At 38.3% G+C, this 14,917-nt stretch overlaps 2 protein-coding genes across 2 annotated transcripts in view; one reads left to right on the top strand and one right to left on the bottom strand.

The window, feature by feature from the left end:
* Positions 1-915: 915 nt before the first annotated feature.
* On the top strand, positions 916-12,962 carry LOC134527504 (interferon-inducible double-stranded RNA-dependent protein kinase activator A homolog). The gene is given in 5 exon segments (XM_063360268.1): positions 916-921; positions 2,427-2,573; positions 3,099-3,332; positions 12,727-12,863; positions 12,923-12,962. Coding segments are annotated over 5 exon segments (564 nt in total).
* The window catches only part of LOC134528932 (uncharacterized), a 30,486-nt gene continuing 25,982 nt past the window's right edge, over positions 10,414-14,917 (bottom strand). The window contains exon 2 of the mRNA XM_063362604.1: positions 10,414-13,463. Within this exon, the coding sequence (XP_063218674.1) occupies positions 13,092-13,439 (348 nt within the window). The 5' untranslated portion in view covers positions 13,440-13,463 and the 3' untranslated portion in view covers positions 10,414-13,091. The remainder of the gene's footprint in view (positions 13,464-14,917) is intronic.

Here is a 14,917-nt window from a genome sequence, read left to right as displayed (position 1 = left end):
GGTTAAGGTCATACAAGATGGCCGCCGTGACGTCAGTATCCAAGATGGCGGACACCGACACACACACCACACTGCTACTCCTGTTTCCGGAGGAACTATTATATACTACTAAAGATTTGATACCATGGACCTGTAGATATTCGAAGACCAATATCTGACTTATTTAGGCTGGTATTCCAAGACTCAAAAATTAGGGTTTTGGTGTTTAATATGCTACACCTGTACCTAACCATATTCCTACTCCACTATAGGACATGGCCAGTCCCTTATTTTTAGGGAACGGATTTTGGTGTCCTATCCGTTGCCGATCTGTTACACAAATTCTGCGCATGTGCAGAGCTCACATTTCCGTTGGTTTCGTTCAGATGGCGGACCCGCTTCTGGCGCCATTAACTCGTATATATTATTTTTTGTGATCATCGGGTGTCGTACCAAGTGTGTTGGTGTGCCAAATGAAACTATATGATAGCGAAACTATCATGGAATAAATTTTGTGTACTTTAATGGGCATAACAAGACATAATTGTAGCTTTAACAGTACTTGAGGATATTAGAAAGACCGTTCTATTTTTGTGCGTTAGTATTGCTATAAATTGTATTTTTGCCGTAACAATTGTATCGATAGTTGCGAAAGTCCACAAGAATGCATTGGAATCAGGTTCTAGCCTCGCGCAGGACACTGTTTATGAAAAAGGTTCTCCCTTTTGTTTCCTTACTGGGATTCGGCTTGGACACGTTCTGTAATTCGGCCAGCAAGTTAGGTTACGGTTGTGATTATTTGATACCTTACCCGAACGTTTCGGAAAACCGCCCGTAGTGGTCTGATCGCTCGCCCCCACCAAGACGTTCTGGCGGGGTCAGTCCCCGGATGTTTCGCAAGTGGAAACGTGACTGACGTATTTAGGTTCGTATGCGATGGAGGTGGGGGAGGGAGAGATTGGGGGTATAATATATCCCCCAGAAATCACAATAAATTCATCATTCCCTTCACAAACAAATGGGAAGAATTTGAAAGCAAACAGCGGGGAAAGTGGTTCTATCTCATCCCCCCCCCTCCCTCGGCGAAATGCAATTCTGCGTACTCTCCTTGAGCGGGTGGGTTTTTTCGGGTTGCTTCCGTATTCCCCAACCACTCCGTCGTTCCGCCATTTCTCCATTCTAGTTTCATCACCTCTCATCTTCTTCCATAACTGCGCAGAAGTACACGAGACTTAACTTAAATTAAAACCAGTGTGTGGCGCTAAATATTTGGCCGGAGGAGAGAAATGGCTGATGTCACATATCCTAAATACTTTTCGGTCAATCAAGCGATCGCTGCTAAAAGTAATTTTTTTGTTATTTCACTCTGCATGCAGAGTTATTTTGGTATTTGCAATGTTTTTAGAATGGATGATTTAAGGCTTTTACACTCACTAGCAAACACTGTTGTGGGTCTTTAAGGATTTGTTTTGTTTCTATAACCACGAAATAATTATCAGGGTGAAAATTTTTCACAAAATATTTTGTGATGGTCTTACAGTATTTTGTTTATTCCTTGGATGTTTAAGATCGTTTAGCAGATTTATTAAATTCTAGACAGTCTTACCAACATTTTCAATATATTTTAATATCTTTTTTGAATTAGAATTTGTTTGTATAGTGCTTAGTAAAACTTTTTGTAATCCAATTAATATATTTTCAAAAAATATTATTTTTTAATCCTCTTATAGTTACCTTGCCATACATTTAAGGAGTTGGGGGAAAATTAGTGTGTTTGCAGTTGCACCTATCTGGTTGTACCAATATATTTTTAATTTCACATGAAGCTTACCCCGTCCGTTTTGCTTTAACTAACTTCAATGTTGGCTTTTAAAATAAAATAAATAAAACGTGCCTCTATTAATATTTTTTTTGAGGATCTGTGAAAAAAAAACTATGTTTTTGTGTTCTTTTTCAGGGCTACAATGAGTGTACCTCTGTTTTATTACACAAAAATAGACGAATTTAAGTTCATTTGCCAGATAGGACTGATATGGACCAGTTCCGGAGCTGCTGGTGATGGTGTGTATCTAACTGAAATGCCACCAAGTTCTGGCAGGATGAAAATAGCCGAACACTTGTACAAGGACCACGAAGATAAGTACGCTATGACAGAGGTGTGTTTGGAAACCAACTCCGCTCTAGTGCCCGTTGAGAAGTTACCAGCGCATCCCGAAGGACACATCTGGATGTCCAAGACTCACCTTGCCCTTTCTTCCTTTTCTGCTCACTACCGCGCAGTTTGGGAAAGAACAGCCGTCAAAACTTTCATTAAAACTGAGCATTTAACCATGGATCCGTATAGTGAGTCCCCGATCTCGAAACTGCAAGAGATAGTTTGTTTGTTTGGAACCGTGCCTAGCTACACTCAACTATCCGATTGCACAAGCGCTAACTTCGTATGCAAGGTTTCTGCAGGATCTGAAAGTGCATTAGGTCGGGGTGATTCGGAACAAAAAGCCAAGACTGAAGCTGCAAAGCATCTTCTGCGCACACTAGTACTTGCGACATTCAAAAATGCGAAAATGAACAAAGAAATCGATGAGGAAAAAGTCGTACCTGTAAATATGAAAACAGATGATAAAGAAACATCTTTGAATGGCGCAGGAAATGTAATGTCTGTGGGTGACCGTGAGAGAAAAATTTCCGGAAGCAAACGTGATCGTTTACCAGCAAGCACTAAAGATATACCGAACTACGGAAATGTATCGAAAATTTCTTCAGACAGCATAAATGTCATTTCTAACGCCGCTATAGACGTATATAATCCGGTTGGTAAATTACAAGAGTATTGTGTGAATAAGGGTTTGTCGCTGCCCAACTATGATGATCTTCCACTTTCAAAAAACCAAGAACCGAGTAAGATTAACTTTGCAATTGTTGTAAGAGTAGGGGGTGTTTCTTGCAAAGGATTTGGTTGGACAAAAAAGTTGGCAAGGAAAGCAGCAGCAGAACAAATGCTTAATAAACTAGGCATAATCTTTCGTGATGATACATTAGTGCGCGAGATAAAACTACCGAATGGACGTTTGTTTGCTAGTGATTCTTTTGAAGCACAGAATGAATACATCTTAAATCAGATGCCTTCGAATCCAGTGGGAATGCTGCAAGAATTCTGTGCGGCCAAAAGATTGACACTCCCCATCTACTGCGATGTCAGAGAAATGGGACCACCACATGCAAAGACTTTTACTGTTCAATGTTCCCTCCTAGGCCATTCTGAAAATGGATCTGGTTCATCTAAGAAGAATGCGAAGCAAAATGCTGCTTTGAAGATGTGGAAAAGACTTACAAGAAATTGAGATTTGGATTTAGTGATATGTAGCCTACATGTATTCAATTTTGCTTGTTTAAATTTATGTACACATTTTATAAATTTTTTAAGCTATGTATGAGCACATTTTTTACACTTATTTAAAACTATTTAAAAATAACCATTTTTTATGTGACTCAAGTCTCTGTTCTTCATGTTTTTAACTAGTTTATCTATATATTTTAACATTCCCCCCACCCTTAACTCTGCAGAACAAACCCTTTGTGCAAAGTGGACATGTAGAACATTGTGAATTGTGACAAAGCTTTAAGAAGATTAATTAGATTTTAACGTCGCGTTTAAGACAATGGATGAAGTGAGAACTATGAGATGGTGCAGCGAAGGAATTCATTCTAGGGACACAAGGCAGTAGGGTACACTGGGTATGATTGTGACAGGGTACGGTAGTGACAGTCGTTATAACCGCGAAACTATACGGAATATGGCGAAGAGTATAAGGGAAGAGAGGCGCGGCGTGCAAGTCTGATCACGTTCCCTAGGATTGCGTAAGTCAGCGCGCGACATTAACCTAAGAAGGAGCCTACATTACTTTTCAACAGTCAAAAGTATTTTTCTTTGATTTCTTTTAATAATTACTGTTTTTTATATACAGATAGATTACCTCGTAATTTTTCTTGTTATAAGTTGATTATTAGTAGTTAACTACGAGTGATTACTTTTGATGTAGATTGTTTGGTTGATTCATGGCAATTTTTTGTTTTCGAAATTGTGCGTTGGGTACGGTTGTGACAAATTTTGTGGGTACGGTTGTGACATATATTTAATCGTATTTTTTTTTTCTTTTAGATTCCCAGAAAATGAAGAAAAAGAAAAACGTTTAAAGGCTAAGCAGGTAAAGAAAAATCTAACTGAACTAAAACGAAATAATAAAGGGAAAGGAAAAGGAAAAACCAATGCCAAGAAAAGAAAGACTTCACAATCTTCATCCGATGAAGAAGACTATTTCTGTCTAGTTTGTGTAGGCACATATTTTAAAAGTAGGGCTGGCGAAAAATGGATCAAGTGCCAAGGAACATGTGGACTCTGGTCCCACGTATAGTGCGCAGGTAATAGTCACCATTACTGTGGCCAGCAGTTATCTTGGCGTCTCTCAGCGCGTGGTGCGGGGACAGCGGGACGGGAGAAAGAAGAGGGGGTAAGCAGGCGACACGTAGCCGAGAGCCGTGTAGTGGCTGTTAGGAAAATATCGCCCTTCAGTGTATACCCGAAAATGGAAGGCGAAGGTGGCAGCTCGCAGAGGCGCGGTAAAGTGATAAATAGCGGAGAGCGGGAAATAATAAAAACCGTCTATTCTATGGTTTAAGTTGCTATTACTCCAAAAAAGCGCAAAAGTGGCTTAAATGGAAAGTTTAACATTGTAAGTTATATGTTCTGCATTGTTTGTACACTATGAATGCTGACAATCGAATAGTAATAATAGTAATTAATTTTAACTTAATTTTGTTTTTCGTCACCTAATACAATCATCATGGAAAGAGATTCTGCTAGCTTGTAAACTTATCATTGTTGAGCAAAGATAGAGTTTTAGTACAAGCCAGAATATTATGTATTTTTTTGTAGATTTTTTTTTGTTTTAAATTTTTTATTAATTTATTTTTATTTTTAATTTATTTTTAATTTTATGATATCAAAGAAAATGTGTGGTGGTTTTCTCCGTGTGCGCCCGATTATTCTTGTCAATATTATGTCGGTTTTCTCCGTGTGCTCCTAATTATACTTGTCAATATTATGATGGTTTTTCTCCGTGTGCTCCTGATTATTCTTATCAAAATAATGATGGTTTTTCTCCGTGTGCTCCTGATTATTCTTATCAAAATAATGATGGTTTTTCTCCGTGTGCTCCCGATAATTCTTGTCAATATTATGATTGTTTTTCTCCGTGTGCTACCGATAGTTCTTGTCAATATTATGATGGTTTTTCTCCGTGTGCTCCTGATTATTCTTGTCAATATTATGAAGGTTTTTTCCGTGTGCTCCTGATTATTCTTGTGGTTTCTCCAAGTGCTTCTGGTTATTTCTGAGAAACCGATCTCTCCATGAAGGAGTTTTACTCTTAATGAGACATGTCATTTTATTCAAAGTTACATTTAATTAGTGATTTTCGGCTACTAAATCGTCACTTGCAATATTTTTTAATGAGGTGGAAATAAAAAAAAATTATTACTCAGTCTAGTAATATACCATGAGACATCTGTGAAGCACTAACGTACAAGACGAATTTCCTTCTCCTTGGTGACTTCCGAAGCCGTGCTTCTTTTGCGGGCGTTAGTGAGCATCCTGCATCCTACATAAAAGAAATAAATTTTATTTATCTGTAAGCAACATGTGGCGATATCTGTTGTTGAAAAGCGGAACTACTTGCAACAAGTACCTTTGCATGAGATAAATTAACTCTCACCACTGAATGGTGCTATTTTAGTCAGTTAGAGACATGAAGTTTCGTAGCCATGGCCAATTAGTCAGGCAGTCTCGTAACCATGCGTTCTGTAAGCTTCATAGACCTATAGCCTCGAGATCACGTAACCTTGAGGATTTGCAATCGTATAGTCTCGTAGTCTCGCAGTCAAGATGCATTGGAGCCTCGTAGACTTGAAGCTACGTAAGCAAGTAGCCTTGTAATCTTATAACATAAAGCTGATGGTGCAGTTGGAGCAAAAGAGAAAATTCCGTCGAAGAAAGATACGGTAATTGGAGCCTTGTAGACGAGTAGCTTCGTAGTCAAGAACTCATGCAGACTTGAAGTCCTGTATCCTCGCAGTCACATAAACTTGTGTTCTAGAAGCTTCGTAGCTCTGTAGCCTTGCAGTCTCGTAAACTTTAAGATTCGTAGGCGTGTAGTCTCGTAACCTCATGGCTCGTAGTCGTGTAGTCATGATGTCTTGGGACCTCATAGAATTGTAGCTACGTAAGCAAGTAGCCTTGTAATCTTATAACATAATGCTGATGGAGCAGTTGGAGCTTTAAACACTCGAAGGTAGTTGGTGGAGTCTTGTAGACTCGTAGAATTGAAGCTTTGTATCCAAGTTTTCTTGTAGCCATGTCGTCTTGCATTTATTTGGAGCCGAGTAGACTTGTATCCTTGTAGCTTCATAGTCATGTTTTTACGTAGCCACGCGGTATTTTAGCCATGCAGACTCGCCGCAGCCATGTATAAGTCATAACCAGCTAGATCATTTTAGACTCGTAGCCTTGAGACCTCATAGTCTCTTAGACTCGTAGCATTCTAGCCAAATATCATTGGCGCTGATGAAACAAAAAGCTGTTGGAGCAATTGGAGCCTTTTGGAGCCTTCGATGTATGTAGCTGTATCAAAACAACATCACTGCAGATACTGTAGCAAGGTGTTTACCTTGATAAAGAATGCTGAACGGTATGAGAAGAATGATTGTGTTAAAAACCCACTACGTAAAATGTTAAGCTGTAATCGGTGTATCAGGTTGTTAACACGAATTGAGGGATTAAAAAGACATGGTAGAACATGTAAAGCCAAGCCTACTTACGTCATAGATCACATCGATGGATCCACTAGACTAAAGAATACAACAATAATTTTTCCTTGACCTGAGCGAGATGGTATTAGATCGATCGATCATGTTGAAGAACATAAATTGAATGATGCTGATGGCTTCGTGAAGACTGAAACTAATGGAAGTAACAACACCGTGAAAAGTGAGAATACAACCAAGCCGATATTCAGTAGATCCACAATACTTTGTAAAAATGATGGACTAATAAATTGTTTAACTTTCATGTGTGTACTATTTAAAAATAAATAAATTATTATATATTTTAAAGTATGTTTTATTTCTTGTATTCTGATTTCCAACTAAGCGTGTGTGTTTCCGCTACTGTATGTGTGATCATTCCGTTTCCTGTGTGTACTGCGTGTATACGTTTCGTTTCCTGTGTGTACTGTGTGTACGTTCCGTTTCCTGTGTGTAATGTGTGTATACGTTTCGTTTCCTGTGTGTACTGTGTGTACGTTCCGTTTCCTGTGTGTAATGTGTGTATACATTTCGTTTCCTGTGTGTACTGTGTGTACGTTTCGTTTCCTGTGTGTACTGTGTGTACGTTCCGTTTCCTGTGTGTACTGTGTGTACGTTCCGTTTCCTGTGTGTACTGTGTGTATACGTTTCGTTTCCTGTGTGTACGTTCCGTTTCCTGTGTGTACTGTGTGTACATTCCGTTTCCTGTGTGTACTGTGTGTACGTTCCGTTTCCTGTGTGTACTGTGTGTACGTTCCGTTTCCTGTGTGTACTGTGTGTACGTTCCGTTTCCTGTGTGTACTGTGTGTACGTTCCGTTTCCTGTGTGTACTGTGTGTACGTTCCGTTTCCTGTGTGTAATGTGTGTATACATTTCGTTTCCTGTGTGTACTGTGTGTACGTTCCGTTTCCTGTGTGTACTGTGTGTACGTTCTGTTTCCTGTGTGTAATGTGTGTATACGTTTCGTTTCCTGTGTGTACTGTGTGTACGTTCCGTTTCCTGTGTGTACTGTGTGTACGTTCCGTTTCCTGCGTGTACTGTGTGTATACGTTTCGTTTCCTGTGTGTACGTTCCGTTTCCTGTGTGTACTGTGTGTACGTTCCGTTTCCTGTGTGTACTGTGTGTACGTTTCGTTTCCTGTGTGTACTGTGTGTACGTTCCGTTTCCTGTGTGTAATGTGTGTATACGTTTCGTTTCCTATTGAATTTATGTAATAACATTTTTTTAAAAAGAACTTGTGGTGTTTTTATTTTCTTAAACCAACACTTTTTTAGTATTTTTTTTTAAATTAAAGATGTTTTGTATCGGTCAGGGTTCGAACCAAGGACCTTAGTCGATCCAATCAATTATTATATGGATTACAAATTTATTTAATTAATTTTGGATTTTTTTCCCGCTTTTCTAGCTACATTATTACATGATTTCAAGATGGTGGTCGAATTTCAAGATGGCGGGGAGCACCTCCATAATAAATGATTACTGCACTGTAGCGGGTTAGAATAAAACTATCCAGATGGGAATGTCCTCTATAATACAAGTACACACACAAGATGGCGTACTCCGGCAGGTGGTGGCTCCTGGTATCATGTAATGAACATAAAATGTCGGATCCATGATGGCCGACAAGGACAAAGTCAAATTTCAGGGACAAAGTCAAATTTCAAGGTCAAGGTCAAATTTCAAGGTCAAGGTCAAAGGTCAAGGTCAAGGTCAAAGGTCAAGGTCAAAGTTCAAGGTCAAGGTCAAAGTTCAAGGTCAAGGTCAAAGTACAAGGTCAAGGTCAAAGTTTAATGTTAATATACAAGGTTAAAGGTATGGAGAACAGAACAATATATTAACATGATGTCAGCACACTCTAGCAGACGAAAACAAGATGGTGGACTCCAGCGGACGAAGACAAGATGGCGGACATGATGTCATACCAGCTGATGGTAAATACCTTGTTATTGGTGGAGGTAGGTCAATCTGTAGGTGGCTTCTGTGGTGGAAGGATCTGATTTTTTTATTTTTTGCCCTCACCGGGTTCGAACCGAGGACGGTAATCGATATAATCAATCGGAATTCTATTAAGTTAATTTCTTGATGAATTTTGGAATTTTTCCCGATTTTCTAACATAAAAATTACGGATTTCCAAGATGGCGTCTAAATTTCAAGATGGTGACTAAATTTCAAGATGGCGACCATAACGATAGTTGAAACATTAATAGGATACAATATGGTGGTCGTAACGTAAAGTGTAAGAATGGTATAGTACTCAACCAAGATGGCGGGTGTAACGAAATATGCAACATTTATATAATCCAAGATGGCGACCGTAACAATAACTGCAACAGTGGTTTTTAAGATTTTTATTTAATTCGATCAAATAATTTTTTTAATGATTTTTAAAATTTTTCCCGATTTTCTAACATAAAAATTGCGGATTTTCAAGATGGCGGGCGTAACGAAAATTGCAACGGTGACGTCATAATCCTATAAATGGCTTAACGCTGGCTTGAGTTAAGGATGCTTAAGCCAGTTTTAGGAATTTGTGTTCTTTCTAAGGCAAAAGACATTTGTGGTTTTTCGAAATCCTAATTTTCCATCGAAACGGGAATTTTTCCCTCGAAAACGGGAATTTTTTTCTTAAAACGGGAAATTTTGAGTCATTTTGAGTCAATTTTGAGTCAATTTTGAGGAATTTTGAGTCCAAGATGGCCGCCGTGACGTCAGAGATGGACGTGACGTCAGAGATGTGGCTCGGCTCCCCGCTCCACAGCCAGAAGCCAGTTTCAGGACCGGCTATCATATACTACTCTCACCTACAGTTAATTTACGTTTAGTTAACGTTTTGACTGATTCTATGAAGACTGTTATAATATTAGTTGTTACAGTGCCTTATTAATTATAAGAACAAAAGTGATGTCAGATTTTAGTTCACTTGCTATATGAATGTTAACTTTGTTTAGAAGAAGTTTATGTTTTGTTATTTATAACAATAAAAGTAACTATAAACCATTTTGCTGTATGTTTATGCCTGTCACTACCGACCCCAACCACTGTCACAACCGTCCTTGGGGTGTGGTCGGTTGTGACACTTTCCTTTTTTTTAAATTTCATCCTATGACTAATACAGCGTATTTAAGAACAATATATTAGTATTTTTACGTAGACAAATAAACAAATTACAATTCGTGTTACTTTTTTCCCAGCTAACTGATAAATTAACAGAATTATTGGCAAACAAACCAAAATCGTCACAACTGTACCCAGTCTCCCCTATACCCTGAGAACACCCATTCGCAACGTCTGCCATGTTTCTCATCAATAACAATATTCTAGGTTTGACCACATCGGAAATCGAACCTGGATCTCTTTGATGAGAAGTAACCTAAGTGCCACGGTGACTGCGCAGTATGTAGAAAAGATATAAAATAAAACAAAAATGAAAATGCTGCGTTTATGCGGTGATCTTTTATTTACAATTGTACAATTTTGGCAGAAATATCACAGTTTTTTTTTTCATATCAAAAGCGTAACTTTACAAAAAAAAAGGGTACAGCTTTCTACAGCACAACCCGTTTTTACATTAACAATTTTTTTTTTTTTAAATTTCCTCATTCCATAAAATTTGTACAGATTTAAATATACAAAGTTTTACAATAAAATACGCAACATCATTATTATATCACAAACAAATTTTATATGACAATGTATGAAGTTTATATCATATCTTATATTACATTTAACTTTCAAAAACCACAGTGTATCAGTTTTTGTGTTATTTAATGTATTATAAAAAGTGAAGAAAATTGTAAAATTTGGAAATAAATCAATTATCAAAATTCAATACACGCTCAATTGCAACATTAAAAAATAATAATACATTTTTCCCCGTAAAGCAATATTAAAAAAATATGAAATTTAAATTCAGCAAATTTAAAGACCTTTCCCTGAATTTCAGTTAACCGTTAGATAAATAATTCACACAGTAAGACAATCAGACGAATAAAAAAAATAAAATAATTTTTTTAAGTAATTTTCGCTGTAGTAGTAATTTAACTACGAGCAATTTCCCCTGTCTTCAACTTGAATCAGGAAGAAACTTATTTTAGTACTATAGTATGAATAAATGAAAACTTTTTGAAGATAAATAAAAAAAGAACTAGACAGCCTAGTGAAGGTGTGACGATGGATATCTTAAAACAGAAAATAGAACTTGTACTAATTCTGGGCTCAATTATCTAAGCAAAAACAAGTAACTAAACATAAGATATAGAAAAATCTGCATTCAAAAACGCATTGTCTTTGACTCACTTCAGCGAAATACACACAACTGTTGAGTTTGAATTATTATTATTAAAAAATAAAATATTTGAAAATGGCATCATAACAATTTTAGGGGTCATTGATTTGAACTCACAATTTTCAGTGAATTGTAGTAACGTAACCCTTTTGCTTGGATTCCATGATTCACGGGCCCTTTTATGTATTAGCATTCGTGAAATATCTCTATATTTATTTGGTACTGGTTTATGTTTGCACTGCGAATTCCAAGTCTAAACCGATAAGTAAGTTTTAGGAATAAGCTCGGAAGTGTAGACATCTGTAACTTTATGGTCGAGAAAAAAAACTCTTACTGGCTTTATATATATGAATTAAGAGATCACTAGATAAAATTTACACGTGCTGTTTCGCGTTTGCACCAACACTTTTGTTGAAGTGAGCCAGGCTTAAGATACTGTTACAGAATTATTCCGCAGCATTTATATAGACCGTGTCCCAACTTATTCATAGATCACACTCTCGCCAATTCTTTGACGTCACAGAGTGAGTGGTATACCTCAGTGCTTACAACTTCTAGGCACACAAATCAGTAACCACACTTACTTATACATTAAATAAAACATTAAACAGACGCAATAAAGTCAACGCCAAAATATACACTCTACAAAACAATTGACAAACGTATGCAGTAATGAACTAATTCAACCACTAAACTGTTTAAAAATTACATTGGTCTAAAGTAGTGACCGTACATATGAATCTGTAAAAACTAAGAAAAATTCGTTTCACTTGGCAAGTCTACCTGTCCCAAATCAAAGGAGGGAAGACGGAAACGTGATTGAACGAAGTGTTCACTCGCTACACATTCTCGCTCCCTTTAGGAAGCCATATTGGTTTTCGAAGCGTAGAAGAAACTTTTAGGTTATAATCAGGTTTGGATTGTGATGAAAATAAAATAAATGAAGAAAAAAACTATTGAAAAATTAATATTTCATTATTTTAACATGAACTATGTGACTGAAACCTGAAAAGTGTTTGGTTATAAACTTAGAAGAATCAGTCCTAAGATAACAATTCGTTGTAAACCCTAAATATGTTTTTCAGACCTGAAGGATGTTTTAAAATTTGTCAGCCAGTATTAAATAATAGTTGAAAACACGGTTTTTATACATGCAGTATATAACTAATTCGAGAGTTAACCAAAATGTGCCAGAATGTGAGAGTGAGTAATGAGAGTAGGCACCATCGTGTATTCGGACACGACCTTAACAACACTGAATCAAGAATATACACATGTATTCATGCCAAAGCAGGAATAACTATTAAAAAAACACATTATTACAGCGATATTTAGTTTTGAATAAGTAATTACCTACACAAAAGTGGGTAAAATATAATTGTCCTTTTATGTGCCTACGTATTATAAGCACCGCAGGCTGCCCTTGCCGTAGCCACAGGCAGGTGAGAACAGGAAGATGTTCTGCACGGTAAGCCAGCGCGCGCATCTGTCCTTGGGCTCACAGGTAGAGCGCGCGCTGCTGTCCTTGGGCTCACAGGAAGGGTGCGCGCTACTATCCTTGGGCTCACAGGTAGAGCGCGCGCTGCTGTCCTTGGGCTCACAGGTAGAGCGCGCGCTGCTGTCCTTGGGCTCACAGGAAGGGTGCGCGCTGCTATCCTTGGGCTCACAGGTAGAGCGCGCGCTGCTGTCCTTGGGCTCACAGGTAGAGCGCGCGCTGCTGTCCTTGGGCTCACAGGAAGGGTGCGCGCTGCTATCCTTGGGCTCACAGGAAGAGCGCGCGCAGGCTGCCCTTGCCGCAGCCGCAGGCGGGCGAGAACAGGAAGATGTTCTGCGCGGTGAGCCAGCGCGCACCGCTACCAATGGGCTCACAGGAAGAGCGCGCGCAGGCTGCCCTTGCCGCAGCCGCAGGCGGGCGAGAACAGGAAGATGCTCTGCGCGGTGAGCCAGCGCGCACCGCTACCAATGGGCTCACAGGAAGAGCGCGCGCAGGCTGCCCTTGCCGCAGCCGCAGGCGGGCGAGAACAGGAAGATGTTCTGCGCGGTGAGCCAGCGCGCGCAGCCCGGGCCGCAGCTGTCCTTCACGGCCCACACGTCCTGCGACTGGAACTCGAAGTAGACGGGGCGCTCGCCGTCGTACCGGAGCATCTGGTGCACGCGGGGGCGCAGCCGAAGGTACAGCACGACGGGCAGCCGTCGCGAGTCAAAAGGCGGCTCTGCCTCCGTCAGTTTGACGGCAGGCCGCGCCAGGATGACGCCCTCGCGCAGAAGGACGCTGGCCTGACACGCGTCCGCCACGTAGAACACTATGCGGCTCATGTGTCGCCTCCTCTGCCACTCCCCCTGAAACTCAAACATTGTCCTTCATCCACAGCAGTAATAAAACTTCCTGATTTTTCCTGTCCATGACCAATATTTCAAATATACTTGGAATTGTTTCAAAATGATTTTTGTTATTTCGCAATTTTCTGAAAGAAATTAAGGAAATCCATAGAGGGCCTATTTCACGCAAAACCTTGCATGCTCTATTATATATGTTCAATGACTTTCCACGAAAAAAACAATCCGAAAGAGAAAAAAAAAATCTTTCGGTACAGCCTTTAAAGTGTGGGAATATTTTGAAGAACCTATTTCTTTAGAAATATTTTAGAAACTTCTATTAACTCCTGAACATTTTAAGACCTTAATGTAGCCGACCTAACATCCTATATGTTCGTCAATATTCAAAATAGTCCGATTTAACAATTTCTGGTATTCCATACAGCAAAACTATTTTGAATGTTTTTCAATTTAATCCATCCAGCATTGAATGTGTTAACGAATTTCATAATATGCCTTGTAAGTTAATAAAGCAACTATTTTTGATCTTCAAACATCATTTTACATCCCTTGCACTAATACGTGGACGTATATTTATTTTGGGCAAATTGTTAAGGTAAATATTAAGATAGTTATTAATAAATTCCAAAAAATTTAATTCTAATTTTTTTATTTCATTCCCTGTTTTTAGGGCAATACTTCGTTTCAACAAAAATTCTTCCATCCAATGGTTTTGGATAAAGTTGAAGCGTTTTACAATAATTTATAATGTAAATGAAAGTAAACATATTAAAAAAAAGTAATGACCTTTTTTATCATTATTTCCACCCATTGCAGTAATGGTTTGTACTATCAAAATTTGTTTAAGACAAAAGTTTTAGATACAAATTATAAGATTTACAAATAATTTGAACGGTTTTGATAGTGTACCTACTGAGGGAGTTATGATTTTTTTATTATACCCCCCCCCCCCCCTTTCTAACCCCTTGCTTCAATGGTTTGTCTAATCAAAAATTGTTTCAGACAAAAGTTTTAGACATAAATTATAAATTTAATACACGATCCGTACGTATTCGATGTTGTGCCTACGGGAGTTACGATTTTTTTCCTCCAATTCTTTTTTTATTCTACCCCTTGCAGCAATGGTTGGTCGTATAAAAAAATATTCTGACGTACGTTGTAGATAATAATTTAAGGTTTTAGAGTAAAACAGAATGAATTTAACAGTTGTATTGTACAAAATTATGAACGTTTTAAAATTCTACGACTTTATTTTTTCAACCCCCTGCAACAATGGTTCGTCTATTTAAAATTATTTCAGACAAAAGTTGTAGATAAAAAAAGGGGGGTGGGGGGGTTGTCTGCAAAGTCGGTATACGGACGATAATTTCACGTGATAACGTGATAATAAAACATTGATGAAAAATTGCATACTTTTTATTTTCAAATATTATTTACAGTTTTTGCAAATATAATTT

Source organism: Bacillus rossius, chromosome 1 (genome assembly GCF_032445375.1).
Source record: "Bacillus rossius redtenbacheri isolate Brsri chromosome 1, Brsri_v3, whole genome shotgun sequence".
NCBI lineage: Eukaryota > Metazoa > Arthropoda > Insecta > Phasmatodea > Bacillidae > Bacillus > Bacillus rossius.
This window is presented reverse-complemented; position numbering and strand designations above follow the sequence as displayed.